The following is a 16037-nucleotide window of genomic DNA, read 5'->3' on the forward strand; positions in this document are numbered from 1 at the left end:
CTTATGCTAATAAAAATGCATGTTCACAGACAACATTTCCACCTTTTCAAAGCAGAGGAGCTCTGACACCAGTTCTCTGGTGAAGCACTGGCTGCAGGCAGTGGTGGGATCCTGTCCTGTCCTGCTGGCTGGATTGTTCTGCCCACCTTGTTTGTGGGCACTGGGTAAATCCAGGGAAACTGTCATAAATACAGGCTTGCTTTTTTTTTTTTAATCAAACCCTTGGGATAAAAATAATATCTGTATTATTGCATTAGACTGCAGTGGTGCAGGCTGGTTTAACATCCTCTGCAGAGGTGTTTGCAGTCCTGTAGTTACTTTCATTCAGAAGGTGTTAACGTGCTCCAGAGCCACACAACTTTCTGTAAGCCTGGCTTCCTGGTGTTGGTAGTGTTCTGGATTCTCCATGGCAGATTCTTTGCCCCTTTTACATTTTATGAGAATTTCTTCGGAAGTGTAAGAACAGGAGGTGTGTTCTTTAAATGCAGCTCTCTTGCGGAGTCTCAGAGTTGTTCTCGCAATGGGAGGGATGAACTTGGAGTTCTCTTCTGCTAAAATAGATTTAATGGGAGCAGCAGGGAATTGGAAGGGTGGAACTATTAGGAGTACTGGTCTGTGAGCAGAGATTGCAGTGCAGGTGGGAGAGAAATATAGTAAGTTTTAATAATTAATCCAACTCTGGTGATAATATTTGCATGTATATACATATGTAATATTCATGTTCAATGGGCTCTGTTCTCAGAGGCCATACAGAAGCTGTTCAGATAAGAAAACTCAAGCATGCTCTTGGCAGGCAGAAAGATGACAGGGATTGCAGGAATCCTGTGCCATGTCTTCAAGAAAGCTTCCTTTGCAAGGAGCAGGAGTCAAGCCTTACGACTAACACAATTTCTGCCCTTGCAAGGACAAAGCCCAAATAAGTTGACAATAAGAAACTTGGCAGACAGAGATTAGAGGGGTTGAAACTTCAGAAATTTCGACCACTTTTGTCGAAATAAAAATTCCTCGGGAAGGATGGTTGGTTGCTGGTCACTGCTGTGGCCCTGGGACACCACGGAGGCAAAGTCTGCAGCCAGAGCTGCTGGAGAAGGGCTGGTCACCAGGCCCGTGTCCTGTGGCCTCGTACAAGAGCACAGAATTGTCTGATTTGGCTATAAAACAGGTTAGAGGGGCAAGAGCAGAATGTGGTAAACTCAGAGCAGGTTTGCTTACAGTTGGATTCGCAACTGCAAAAATGTGGGAACGAAGTTGCCCCTGTTATTTATTTTTTTAATATAGGAAAGTTTTGTGTTTGTTTTGGAGCACCCAGTATGCCATCGAGACAGCCTAAGGAAAATGCTGGTGGTCCTACCTACAATTAAAGGTCATTCAATTATTTGTTTATCTTTGGTAAATCGTTAGAGAAACAAGCAAACAAGCTCCTTTTTACAGACCGGCTGTTTCATGTATGTGTGTAAAAATAATGCTTTAAAGAGCTGCAAGTCAGCCAAAGGTTTCTGTTCTCCACGTTGGACAGGATTATTCCTTCAGCAGCTGTGACTAATGAAATCGGTAGTATTTTTATTACTTTGTTATAGAAGCATCAAACTTTATTTTGCCTATCTGTAGTCTGCTTTCTGGGCCTTGCAGGGCTGTCTTGGGAAGATTTGGAATGTGCTAGCAGTGCTGAGCCAAGGCTTCTGTGGCAGGTAGTTTTCTTTGCTGCTGAAGCAACTGTAAACTGATTTTTGCTTGTCACAGAACAGCAATTAAAATGGCTTGAAAAATTGAAATTCCAGCATAAACTGGAGAGTCTTCCACTTTGTCTTTTCATTGTGGAAGGTCAGGTACTAGGAAGGCTTGTGAAATACTTACTTTGTTTATGCAACTGAAAGTTAGAAAATATCTAAAGTGTTATCCAGGCTCCCAGCTGTTAGTGACTAAATAAGAGAGGAGAAAATGACAAGAAAGGTCTTAAACCCTATTTTCACTCTAAAAGGCTTAGAGAACAAGGAGCTTGCATGAAATACAGGACTGTGGAGACCCTTTCTTGGAGAAGTGGGACCTCTATGGAGGGTCCCAGCAGGAGGGAGAATGATGGGGCTGGGGCAAGAGGGAAGGGCATAGATGTAGGTGTCTACAATTTTGCTTCCCAAGAAAATAACTCTAATGTGATGTTTGACAGCTGTCTACTGGCCTTCTGGTGCTGTGGGTGAGGAAGAAGAGTTAGTGGACCCTAAGAGGAGCATTGCTGTGGTTGTTGAATTGCAAAACGTGAGAAATGAGAGTTGTGCTCCATGTGGCAGATCAGACAGAGCCTGGATTTGTGCCTACCCTGCTCCTGCACTGTGTGACTGGAGTTAAGAAATCCTCAGGTGGGCAAAGCCTTGGTGGCTTCCACGCCCCTGTGTTGGTGTCTCACAGCTCCTGCAGCTTTGTGGAGCTTTGGTGAGCTGCTTCTCCGAGTGTAGCAGAAGTGACCATGCAGACACTTGCTGATCTGTGAGTCTGAAACAGTTCCATCACAGATACTAAAGATTTCTTACACCAAACGCTGAATGTTTGTTTGCTTTTGGCTCTGTCAGTGCTGATTTCAAGGGTGAGGTTTTTTTCAAAGGAGGCAAATATCTGCTCTTGTGCCCTGATGGAGGGGGTTGCTGATTTGCTGTGGCAAGTAATCAGCTGTATCCTTCCACCGAGTTGGCAGCAGTGCTTAGCCAGAATCTCTGACATTTTCTCCCAAAAGGATGTGGCTGTTTGAGGAAATGTACTGACTCTAATGTGGGGGTTTGGCTGTTTCTGTACTGCGAGTGCATTGCTACAAAAGAGTGAATGAAACTCACGCTGAATAGCTTGAAAGTTAATTTTCTCTATCACTGTTGATTTTGATTCTGATTGAGAAATTAGCACTGTATCTTACTTGTTTTGTGCTGAAAACACTAAGTAAGAGTACTCCCAACTGCTGTGATACAAAACTCACCAGTGTATCTGGAATGGATTACACAAAAACATTTATGAGGAATCAAGTATGAACTTGTAAGTCAAACCTAAAATTAAGTTGGCTCCTACCTGAGTGGTTTATTGAGTTCTGGTTGTGCTATAGAATTTTTTTTTTTTACTAAACTCTACTGATATTTAGGATATTTCAATTTAAGTTGTCATCCCAAAAGGTCCTTTCCATTTTTTTACTTTCTTCTATCAGTGACAAGTTGGCAGAGTCTCAGTCAGGCTGGGTGGAGTCTCTTTGTCCTCTGAGAGGGTGCAGATGTGTTTTCCAAAGGGCTGATGTTCTCCACCTGGCTTTTCTCCTCTGGTAAAGGACCTGTGCAACTGCATTTCAGCTACCTTAGATCTGCTTGTACATTGATAAGGTGTGTGGCCTGCAAGTGCCCAGTCACATACAAATCTTGATTTGAACGTGCCCCCTTCTGCCCTGGAGCCACTGTCTCACCTTCTTGTAGCAAAAAGGGCAGCTGAGACCTGTATTCATGATTGACTGCAGTGTGTTAGGTTAGGAAAAAGGTTAAAAAATAAGCTGGAAGTTGTCTTTTGCAGGCTATGGAAATTGCTGATTTCTGCAGTACTGATACAAGCAGAGGGCAGGTGAGCACCTGGGACTGGCAGCAGGTTATAGCTGAGGTTACATGTGGCAGCATCAGGAATAAGGCTGGGGGAGATCTCTGCCCTGTGGTTTGGAGCCTCAGTCAGTGCAGCAGCAGGACTTGGCCCCCTGGGATGGAGTGTTGGTACAGTCCCTTCTCTGTGAAGGAAAAGTCTCTCGGCTAATTTTGTCATAAGAGTTTTAGATGTTAACTGCAGAAGAGCTTTTATGATGAGCTTGTGCCTGAGTAAGAGGCATTGGGAATATTCACTGAAGGGGTCACTGAGTAAGTGTGTGCTGGGAAAGGGTTGCTGCTGCTACTGCTGGGTGCTCATCTGTACCAGCTTTGTACTTCTCATTGTTCTTCCTGAATTTTTTTTCCCAGGCAGGAGTCTGTAGTAGAGGGGTGCTTTTGTCCTGAAGAGATTTCTTTGAAATGACAACAAGAATTTCCACTGCAAACACTGGACCTAATTAGAAGAGGTGCTGAACAGGGCACTGTCTGTGTCATAGCTGTGAATCCTCCAATAAAAGATTTGTTACAGAAAGTCTTTGAATGAAGTGCACGGGGCCATCTCCCCTCCTAGGGAACACATAATTAGTATTTCCTTGAAGTGAAAAAGCACAGGTATATGTGTGAATGGGCTTAGGGACCAGGAGGACATTTAGGCTCTCTACTCCCACCTCCTGGGTATGGTCCAAGAAAAACAAAAGGACCTTTACCTTCCTTGTTGCTTTAGCAGGAGATTTATCTCAGTGTTCAGAAGCAGAGCTGCAGCTTTCAGGTGCTGAGGAACCCCTTCCCTGCCCTGGGAGACCTGCAACAGGTTTCCTGCCTGCTTGGGCAGAGTGAAGCTCTCTATGGTAGACACAGGGGGCTGAAGTAGATTTTACTGGATGCCTGGCATGAAGGAATTCGCTGAAACTTGATCCTTTCTGTAGCTTCTTCCCCAGTCCTTAGGGGTGTCTCCTGTCCCCGTTTTCTCCTGTGCCTTTGTTTTAAAATAATATTAAGCCTCAGACACCAGCTGATTTACTTTAATTCAACATCCAACTTATGTTTGATTTCTTTTCATATTCAAGTGAGCCATCTGGCTTTAATGAACTGTAACTGTTTTTAATGCTGCCTCCAGTTGCTAACATCTGAATATTTCATGTGCTGAAAGGAGATTTGAAATGCAGAAGTGAGACTGAAGAGTCCAAAGTATTTCCAAATCAGTTCTGTTCCAGCAGCACTTGTGCTCCCCTTCCCTCGAGATTTATCAAAAGATAATCTTTGGGGTGCCAGACTGTAGGCACAGCCCTGGCGGGGGCTAATTACAAGTACTCTCAATTTTGTGTACAGAAAACACCAGAGCTGCTTATGAAATCCTGAATAACTCCCCAACTTGACTTGGGCAGAATATCAATCAACTTCTACAGGAGCTGCCAGTATTTGGCATGTTCTAAATCAACAGCCTCTTTGGTGTTTGGGGTATGGTTTTGGGGTGGGGTTTTTTTTTGGGGGGGAAGGGGTGTCTTAAATATTTTCACGTTGCAAAAAGAAGATAATTACATCACCTGCTTTAGTTATAGACACTAATCGAGAGCTGAATCCCATGAACTGAAAATAGCTTAATTGCAATTAATTCTGAGGGTACTTTGCCAGGGCTTCACTGTTAGAAACCAGTGGCACATCCTCAGATTTGTTGGACTACGTGCTTTGCTTGGCATCTTTCACAGCGCTGCCTTTGTTTTGGCTTAGCACTGTGACAGCTGATACACTTACGATAGGGCATTAGCAAGGAATGTTTTGATTAATGATTATATGATTCTAAAGTATTTTGTCGGTTCTTCCCTCTGTGCCAAGCATCGTGCAGGTTGCCAGTGACATCATCTTCCAGCGTTACTTTATAAAAGGTGGAAAAATGAAAACTCAGTCTGCCTGTAGGAGGAAAGTCTTGAGAGAGGGTAGGCTGGGAACATGTGCTTGCATTATCTTATCCTGCACTGCTTTGTCCTGAGAGCGTGGAGGAAGTGTGTAAGGAACCACAGGACACTGATAGAGGGTGGTACCTGGGCTTCATTTCTGATGACTTTCCCACAGAGGCTGAGCTGAATTGGGAGTTGAGTTGTGACCTTGCAGTTACATGCTGAGCACAGTCTTTCTGAGCTGGAGTGCAGTAGGTTAGAAGCATATCACAGGAACTGGCAGCTGAGTTCCCTTCCAGACACATTCCTGGAGCTAGAATGAATAAAACTTATTAGTATCTTCTACACAGTAGATTTTTGTGGCACTAAGCTACCATTCAATAGGAGCTCTTAATAATAACTCTTGCTACTCTAAAAAAATTTTATTTTCACGTGTAATGAAATTTTTTGAAGTCAGCTGTAGTTCTGGTTGTACTTGAGAACTTTCTACAGGACTGAGCACTGCTGTAGGATATTTAATTCTGTTCAAGTTGGTTTATTTTTGTGTGAATGAAGCCACCTCTAAGGATTATCATGGAGTTTCCATAGACAGTATAGCTATACAAAACTCAAAATTAAAGGCTTTTCAAATGTGTAGGACTTTCTTTTTTTAAACCATAGTTATTAAAAATGTGTTTATCTCAGAAGTGCCACCTATGTTTTTTTAAAAGCTGATTTTTAGTCCTCTACATTATTTCTGGTATCTTGCCTAAAACAAAAAAAACCAGGTGCTTCCTAGACATTCAACAAGAATGCAAAGGCTATTTAAAATTATCTTTTTTTTTTAACAAGAATTTAACTTAATAATAATGGGGTTAGGGCCACTTCATGCCTCATCTCATTGATTTATATAAAGTTGTCAGTCAAAGTGTGTTGTTATTAAATAAACATGTAACCTAGGCTTTTATTTACTGAACAACTTTGCTTTAATGGAGAATTTTGTAAGGAAAGAAAACTTGCAGTGCACTCACTGTCAGTGCACTGAACTAGTGGGCTCACTTTAGACCTCTCCTTCCTCGGTTTCTACCATTCATAATGAAATCATGATTTAATAGCTCATAGGAGTAGGTTTGAAAATTGGGTATGAGGAAGAAATTCTTAAATGTGAGGATGGTGAGGCACTGGCACAAGTTGCCCAGTGGCTGCCCCATTCCCTGGAAGTGCTCCAGGCCAGGCTGGAGGGGGCTCTGAGCCAACCTGGTCTAGTGGAAGGTGTCCCTGCCCATGGCAGGGGGGGTTGGAATGAGATGGGCTTTAAGGTCCCTTCCAACCCAAACCATTCTATGATTCTATCTTAAAAATAGTTAAAATCACATAAAGATTTTCTTACCCGTTGTTCTTTTCAGGTGTTTTCCAGGATTCCTTCTTGAATGTCCTGGCTCCCAGTAGGATCGAAGGCGGGAGGCAACTCATGACCACCCAGCAGTGACAGCCTTGGGCTCCCCTGCTTCTGGCTGCTCGAAACAACCACCAGGCTGCTGTGGAGATGAATGGAGAACAGCAGTATGATGCAGGTAATAGTCCAGCTGAGCTCCCTGGCCACCTATCCTGAAAAACTTGGCAAGCAAGATGGAAGACAGCTGAGGACAGTGAATGTCCATTGGGCATGTGTCTGATGCTGTGCATTGGACACAGGGAGAAATGCAAATTGCAGTGATTCGGGGTTAGATTCTGGCCCTCAGGCTGTCATGGTTATGTTTGTTTTTGCTTTACTTCAAAGCAGGATGTGTCACTGGCTTAAAGAACAAAGTCTCACCCACCTTAGGAATTGTGTTTTTAAGAAGCTGTGACTCTCCTCTTTGTGGTACCACCATGAGATGGGCTTACAAAAAGCTCGGTGGTTTTAACACTACTATTTTAAGGCATTTGTCTGTCAAAGTAGTTAATATTATCTTGTCTGTCCTTGTGTTCATCTTACTCTTAAGTTTTTGACAAGGTTGTGCTGCTGGTTTAAAAAGTCAGATAACTGAAGTTGTTTGCTGCCATTGTAATCTGTCCTGTTTTTCTGAAGTGCCTTGGTGTGTCCACTTTGATAGGCTTGTGATATCAATCCCTTACCTGCTGCAGTGTGGTATATTATGATAAATTAGCTCAGGTTTTGGTTCACCTTGAAACACCAGGTCTGGGATGGCTGGGAATACTAACAGCTTTCTGAAGCAGTTCTGGGATTGTACCTTCTTATGGGGGTAGGGACCATCCATTTTTTTCTGTCTTGTTTGCCATGGTTTGTCCCTTGTCCATGAGGAGGTCCCTGCCTATTGTGTTGGTACAGTTAACGTAAAGCAAATTTTAGTTGTGTAAACAGTGTAAACAATTGGATCAGGACTTCATCTGGGTATTAATTTCCTTTGGTTCTTGTCCTGCTAGCTGCTCTTCTCATGGGAAAAATCACTGTTGGTAGTTTTTGTACCTTTACTTCTTGGAAATCTAATTACTGCCAGTGTTAGTGAAGAAATGTTAAATGTGGGTTTAATCTTTAGTGCTTTTAGGAGAACACTGTCTTCTGCTTTATGATTTTTATTTGTTGTCAATGTTATATCCTCAAATAAGCAAGAAAAGACATCATGGACAAGGATATAGAATGTCTTCAGGCACTTTTCTGCCTTTTTCCTCAGCTAGAGGAAATTGCAGACTTTTGCCAGTGAGCATAAGAGAGAGGAACAGTAAGGAGATGTTTAAGTGGTCAGCAGTGGTGTGTTCACAGGCTGATTCCTTGGTACTGAAGCCTTTATTGTCATTTTTCCATCTTCCTCAAAAAGCATCAGAGGACACAGAGTCCTCTCTCACTCTGTGCTTTTGGAATAGCTGGGAAGGGTTTGATACTGCCTTGAAATTACTCAACAGCTATTTTCCTGAGCATCCTTTTGTGCCAGGTTTGAGTACAGGAGGCTGTGAAAAGCAAACAATAACTGACAGGAGCTTTACTTGCTGCATTCAGAGAGTCCACAGAAAATGATGCCTGTGTAAGCATAAGCACATTGGTTTTGTTGTGCCCTCAAATACTGTTTTCTGAAGTGCTTTTGAGTTAGACCTGTCCAAACTACTGCTGGAATATTCCCTTCCTATTCTTTGACCTATGTAATTTTTTCCACTTGATAATTTGTAGCAGTTTTGGAGATTCCCCTCTGTCTTTCTGATTTTACAGGCTCTCTGCCTCCCAAGAACCCAGACAGTGGTCAGGGTTGTTGGCTGTGATGCTCTTCCACACTACGAGGGGAAGAGACAACTTTCATTCTTGTCACAGTCTTTCTCAGCTGCCGAAATTCCAACCTGTCTTTATTTATTCATGGCCGTGCAGCTGGTATAGATGAAAAAGATTAACTGTTATTAAAATCAGATTGAAATATATCTACATTTCAGGGTGAGAAACCTTTAGGTTAGCCTTAATTGAAGGTCTTGCAGACTTCAGTGTGATGTACTTAAATGTCCAATGTGACAGCCTTCAACTATATCACATTAAAGATGCATGGAAGTTATTTGCAGTGAGAATTTAACTCAAATCCAAAGATCAAAACAGCCTGGTGTAGACTGTTTCCATTTCAGATATTTTTAAGGGCTACCTTCCTTAATATTTCCTTGCATTCTTGTGGCCAAATGGTACAATTCCATATTCTTTCTCTTCCTGTATGTATCAGAGAGCAGCAGGATGTGAATCATGATAAAATTCAGAAAGGAAGAGTTAGTGTTCCCAATAATGCTAGTAAAAACAGTGATAAATGGAAAGTGTTGTACCCACCTAGGAAACTGCTGATACTCTTACAGAGCATTTTCTCACCTCCAGAGTGGGTGACCATTCTCCACAGAACCTCTGTAGGGCACTTCTCAAATTTTGCTGGAGAAAACGTTAGCTTCATTTGAAAGCTTTATTGACAAAGTTGTATGGCAAGGCCAGAGAGATGAGAATTGCATCTGGTTTCTTCCCCTGCCTTTGCCAAAGTTGTGCTTTGCCACTGAGCTAATGTGCTGCTCAGTCATCCTGTCTAATAGGGAAAAATATGTCTCCACCTAGTAGAAAGCTGAATTCGTTTAGGACTTGTAGCAATTAAGGATATGGGGAGAAAGAGCATAAATATGTACATCCATGCAGCATTAGATTAATAAATTTTGCTTTAAAATCAAATGCATTAAATATGGTTTTGCTTGTTGTCGTCTGTCATATTCATTTGCAAGATTTCTCACAGTAGCAAGAATTTCTGGTGTTTTATTGATTTTTATTGCTATTTTATTGGTTTTATTGAGTAGTTTGAACTCAGACTGATCAGGATGTTTCATAGGGACATGGGGCCCCTCAGGAATGTGGCTTCCTTAAACTGGTCCTCTCTGTATCCAGGGATCTGCTAAGCTGTGAGGATGGAGCTGTGCGAGAGGGTCTTGCAAAAAAATACCAGTGGACTAGATCAAAGGCTTGATTTAAGCAGGGCCTGCTCTGCTGCTACTGGTCCTGCCAATAAAACCAGCAAAGTGGTTGGGTTCTGACTCTGAAAACCTTACCAGAGAGATGGTCCTTCACTGCACTCTTGGGGTGTTTCTCCATTCAGATGTTGAAAAAGAGAGACTTGATGTCTGAGATTTTTCACGGTTTATGAAATCCTTCCAAACACCACAATTAAAAAACTAATTTACTGCTCTCGCTATGAATCCTCCCACGGCATTTCTGCTTGGAGCTTTATTCAGTGAGTTTTTCCTGTTCCACACTGCTCCTGTAAGTGCTGTGCTAAATCACCTGGAATGCTGTGGCAGGGCTGTGTGAAAGCAGCAGATGGTTGGGTTAAAACTATAGCTAAGCACAGCCCTCAGCTGTGTCAGCCCCTGGAAAGGGAGCAAAGCTCCTGAAATCTCCAACTCCTCGTGTTCAGTGCTTGAAGGGCGAGTCTGATCACCTTCTCTCATTTAATTGTAAAACCTTAGTAAGGTGCAAACACAAGCTGAGTTGTACTTTCATGAATGAATGAACAGCAAAAGCTGTGTGTGCTTTTTAAAAAAAGTTTCAAAAAATCCCTCTGACTCAAGGAAACTGCCTAAAATAAAGCAGGAAAAGTATTAAGTTTGCAATGAGTGTTGGACAGCGATTTGTGATAATTTTTTGTTGGTTTGGTTGGGGGTTTTTTTGTTTGTTTTTCCCATGAAAAATGTGTTTAAAGTGAGCTTTTGGGTGTGCTGGTGAGATTTGGGCACTGTACTGTACAGAGCAATCCGAGCCCTTCTCACCTGGAAGGAAAGTGATCATTTGGATATGGAACACCCAGGCTGCAGAAATCATGGATGAGTGGAATGACAGAGGACCTGCAGTAACTGATCCAGTTGGGAATGGTTTCAGCAGTAGTTAAAGGCAAAGGGTCGCTGGAGCAGCAGGCAAACTGGCTTTCCTTGGAGCTCCTTGTAGCAATTAAGTGGCAACAGAAGTTACTAATTGACCCTTTCAGTGTGTGAAGTGACCTGTGCCTCATTTAAGGAGCTTAACTGCCCCTCAGCCAGTTATCTGATGATAACGGGCGTTGAAGACTTGGTGCTGCAAGGCTTGGGAAAGCTTCGAGGTCCGTGTGGTATTCCCAGATGGAGCTGCTGGATTTCAAACTGGTTCAAAAGCACAGAGCAGCCCCGTTGCTTTGTTTCCCTAAAACAGGAGTGTGTTGGACGGTGCAGGCAGTGCTGTTTGGGGCTGGAGGAGAGCAGGGCTGTTGCTGCTGTTGAGCAGCCGGGTGGTTTTTGGGGGGAAGAGACGAGCTGACTTTCTCTGGTCCGGAGAAAAATGAGACAGAATTCGCTCCAGGTCTTGACTGACCCATATATGTTGTGTCTGAGCTGATGTTTGTTCCCACTTTGGTCCTGGAGCTGTGAACTTAAGCATTTTTATGGTCATATTAAAATAAAATTCTGTTTAAATGAGTTAAGAAATCTTGATCTGTTTTAACAACATTTCGCAGTGAACTTATATTTTTCTTAGAATGACTTGCAGCCAAAGCTTTGATCAGCTTCAACCTAATTTGCAAACAGCTGTGGTCTGTGCATTAGCCTCTTTAACTCTCTCAAAAGTTTTCTAAATAAAACTCCTTATTTATTTCTCCGGGTCATTTCTTTAGTAAATTAAAAATTATCCCTTAAAAGTGATGGTCATATTTAAACTCTGAAACTTTTGAGCTCTGAGGCTTATGAAAGGCCAATATAACCAGCTGTGGTTGGTTAAAAACAACAGAAGTTGGGTTGGGGAGAGATAAGAGCCTCTTTTAAAATAGATGCTGTCATCAGCAGACAACAGCTAACTGACTATACATTTCTGAGTTTTGGGAAATGATACCTGCTAGAGTTACAGTGAGAAGTCAAAGATGAGCTTAACCATCAGTCTGAAGATGGATTGAACCTACTTACACTCAAGACTTTTAGTTTTTTTTAGTCTGTTTAACATATCTCAGACTTTTGGGCAAATATTTGCCCCTTTCTGTTGGCGGACTAGGAACTGTCCTGGAGCATACTTAGCACGTTGTCAGCACATCCAGGGGTCTGATAAGGGCAGGTAGCAGTACTTCATTTTTTATAATTTTTTTTTTATGTGTACTGTTTCCTACTCAAGGTACTACTCCTGGAAAGAACAGTTTACTGCCTGTCCTAAAGAAGACTCAGAGTGTAGGAAGTGTTGGTGTCTTGTAACCTGTGCTGAGCTCTCCTCGGGCTTGTGATACACAGAGATTTCTCTGTTTTCAAATATAAACAAGGTATCAGGTTTCCTGGTACTGAGAGAGGAAAAGCTCCCTTGTTCATTCATAAAGACAACTATGGTGCAGATGGTGGAGTCAGTCTGAAAGTGAAGATGAAAGCTCTGCTTTGGTGTCACGTCACTGCTGCTGAACCTGAAGCTGTAGTTTGTGTGTTGAGGTTAAAAATGATGATTGCATGAGGTGGGACCCTCCCTGGTCATCCCACTGTGTGCCTGCAGGAAAAATGTAGTGTGGCTGCATGCTGAACAAAAATAGGGGACCTGAAATCCAACCTCTGCTGGTTTGGCATCTTTTCAGCAGAGTGGGTTACACGTTGGAAAAAACGAGAATAGAAAGGGAGTGAGGAGGTGAGCCAAGAACTGAAGGGGAGACTGGGGCTAGAGGACAGGCTTGACAATAATAATAGGAAATCTGACTAATTTGTAGCATGGCTCACTCCAGGTGTTTGCTTCCCTAACAGCCTGAGTGAGTTCTGAACTGTGGTTTGAGTGGTTTTAGCACATTTATGGTTTAAATGCATCCTGAAATGAGATTTTCTTGGTCTAAAGAAACTATTACACCTTGTGAGCTGGGCTTTTTAATGTGACTAATCTGAGTGGCCTTGGTTTCAGTTATGTCTCAAGCTGTTTTCTTTAGAACTACCCTCAGTCCCTCTCTCTGCTTTTGATGTTTTAGAACATCTAAATGCATACTATCTAACTTAGAAAAGAGGACAGTGATATTTCAAATTTTTTTTTTTTTAGTATTTCTTTTCAGATCTCTTAATTTTGGTATTGCTGTTTCCTGGATGGTTTTTAATTTAGTACACTAACCGTCCAATGTGCCCAAAGTTTTGAGTCTCTGATATTTGTTGATACAAACAGAGCTCTTCTGCCTATGTTCTCCCCTCACAAACTGTAAGCAATCTGTGCTTAACCAAAACCCAGGATTTCACTGTTTTTCAGACCAGGTCCAACTTAAGAGTGCTGTTCACATACAAAGAAAGGCCAGATTGTGTTGTCTGTGTGTTGAAATGTATAACTGACACACACTTGTGTACTCAGTCATTTGGAATTGAAGCAGACTTTGCTGTGGTTTGTAGTAGCCTAAAACTTAAGCCAACAGGTTGCTAAATTAGAGGTGTTTGGCTTCTCTTTCAGATGCTGGTTCCAGTGTGGATGAAATGGAATTCAATTGGGATGAGTATCTAGAAGACACAGGAGCAACTGCAGCCCCCCATGGATCTTTCAAACATGTGAGTAAGGGAGTGTGTGTTTGCTTATCATGTCCTGCCTTGGTTTTTTGATACACTGAATGTTTAGGGTTTCTTTGAATATGCTGATGCTCTCAAATCTGGAAGACTAACTTAAAACCATGTTTCTTAGAGTAACGAGAAATGAGAAATTTAACCTTTTTATTATTGTTTCTCATCTTACTCTCTGAATGTAGTAAGGGTAACCCCATCCACAAGTGCTGAAAGTTCAGGAGCTCTTAGTCTTTTCTGCACCAGAGGATAAGCTTGATTTTTCTCAAGAAGCTCAGAATAGCCAGTCTCTTTTGTTTTGGTGCTACTGGACAGCTGCTATGGAGGACTTGCTGTAGAAAAGCTGGTGGCAGAATAGTTCTTGAACAGCAGAATTCAAATGTGCTCTCAAAGAAGTCTTTAATGGTGGATCTCAAAGAGAAAATAATAGCTCTGCCAAATACTTGGCTGTAGTAGTTAGAAAACTGATTAGGATAATTGTTGATCACAAGCTTAATGGTTAGGATGAAGTCTTGATAAGCCCTTGTCTTTGCCCTTGGACATCTTTAATCAAATGTTTGATGGTAGAATCCTGGAACACCCTGTCCCATTGGGTAGGATCTGAATGTGAAATCTGCCTGCTTGTGCTGGGTCATCAGTGAAGGTGAGCTCTGTAGGGCTGGTGTCCAAACCTGTTGGTTCTCTTCCAACAATTAAAACACCTTCCAGACTGCCAGCCTGTATCCTTATCCAGCTCTTTACTAAAGTTACTGTTTAATAGTCTTTCAAAGATTGCCTGTGGGTCTTTTACCATGTCAGTGAGGGTAGTGACTTTTGTGTGACACATTACTTGGAAAGCATCCCATGGTGCTCAGGCTTTGGATCCAGTATCATGACTTTCTGTATTGGAAACTTAAATCAGCAGGAAAGCAGACTGAGATCTGTTCATGAAGGATCACAGGAATGCAAAGGTGACCTGCAGAAGTGCAAAACATTAAACAATCTGTTCAAATATGCAGTTGTGTTAGTAGTGAAGATGCAGAGTAAGCACAGGCTTCACAGAAGCTCTTCCATAGACTGGGATGTAATTGTAAGCTTTTCGTTGGTTTTTTTTCAAACTAAACATTCAGGTATCTCATTTCTGAAGCAAAGGGGCCTCTGCTTGCTTTGTTCTTCCTTAGTGTACTGAGGCTGTGGCAAGAGAGAGCTTACTCAGAGTGGTGGTGTCCGTGCAGCCCACGCTGAGGGCCCAGAGTAGAACCAGAGCAAGGGCATTTTGCAGGAGTGTGAGGAGTGGTCTGTTCTCTGATGTGGTTTACCTGACAGGATCTCTGTTAAGGAAGCCTGCTGTCATAGCTTGGACATGATACAACTAATTGTAATGCCAGCTTTACAGTGGTGGCCAACTGAATTAATATTATAGCTGCATTTTGTTAATTAGCAAGAGACAGGCTTTGAAAGACTCGCAACCCCTGCGCCAACCCAGCTGTGTCACGTCACAGGTCTGCTGGCTGTGGCCATGCTTGGTAAAAATACAATTAGCTTTAAAAAAATCCCCATTTTTAATTGTTATTAGTCCCTACATGTGAGGAGCACAGTGCAGTTTTGCTGGTGCAGGTAACGTTGTGCTGGAGAGTGGTTTAGTGAGCAGGTGTGGGCAAAGCCCAGCCCTTTGCCCAGCCTTGTCCTGCTGCCCTGGGGGCTTGGGGGGCCAGGACTGCTGCAAGGGGTCATCAGTGAGTGTGGAAATAGTTTCCTGCGTGCTCAGAAACAAAACTATCAGGCATTTGTTAGCAGAGTTCCTTAGAATTTGTCCAGACACCAGTGTTGATGTTCTCTGTAATAAGCTTGGCATAAAATTTTGAGGAGTCAATGCTGACAGTGAATTGACAAGCAGAGAGAGGAGTGTATTTACATCAGTGTCACATCACCTGGATCGTGCTGTTAATAGAAATGCAGGAGTGCAGGGTCACATGCTCGGGGTTTCTGCTGTCCATTAGAAGGTAAGGCGTTGGAAAAGGTAGAGGAGGAGAGTCTCACTGCCTCCCAGTGGAGAGTGACAGCCTGTCTGTGTGATGAAGCCTAAGAAAAGGTTAAGGTGATTCCAGGGTACATTAGGTGAGTGATTTCCAGTGGAGAGCATACAGGCACTGATGTGTCTGTGCCAGAGACTGGTGGTCCCTCCAGTTGAAATCTGTGGTGTGAGTTGCTTGACTTGAAGAATGACATATTTAATGATCCACTGTCAGGACAGGTAAGAAGGAAATACTTTTGTACTCTCAACAAAGCAGAGTGGAGAAATCTAAGCTGAAGAATAGTCTTGGCACAAGAGCAAACGAACGTGTATTACAAATTAATTAATTAATATAAATACATTTTAGATGGAATCTTAAGGGTTTTGTTTGGTTCTTTTTAAATACTGAAGCAGTGAGACTGTGACCTCCCATTATGAGTAGCAAGTGAGAAATACCTGACCTGTGTTGCAGGAGAAAGTACATGTTCAGATTAAGAAAATGTAATCTATTGTTACATAGCCAGTGTTAGCAAAACTAGATGAGAGAGAAGACCTTTT

General features: G+C 42.4%; 1 protein-coding gene across 7 annotated transcripts in view; it reads left to right on the forward strand.

Moving 5' to 3' along the window:
• The window catches only part of SFMBT1 (Scm-like with four mbt domains 1), a 106267-nt gene that overhangs the window by 61032 nt on the left and 29198 nt on the right, over positions 1 to 16037 (forward strand). For all 7 annotated transcript variants that reach the window (XM_017820018.1, XM_017820019.1, XM_017820017.1 and 4 more), the window contains 2 exons: positions 6877 to 7044; positions 13383 to 13477. In XM_017820018.1, coding sequence (XP_017675507.1) covers positions 7017 to 7044; positions 13383 to 13477 — 123 coding nt within the window. In that variant the 5' untranslated portion in view covers positions 6877 to 7016. The remainder of the gene's footprint in view (positions 1 to 6876; positions 7045 to 13382; positions 13478 to 16037) is intronic.

The sequence above is a fragment of the Lepidothrix coronata genome, unplaced genomic scaffold (assembly GCF_001604755.1).
Source record: "Lepidothrix coronata isolate B3197 unplaced genomic scaffold, Lepidothrix_coronata-1.0 Scaffold78, whole genome shotgun sequence".
Taxonomy (NCBI): Eukaryota; Metazoa; Chordata; class Aves; order Passeriformes; family Pipridae; genus Lepidothrix; species Lepidothrix coronata.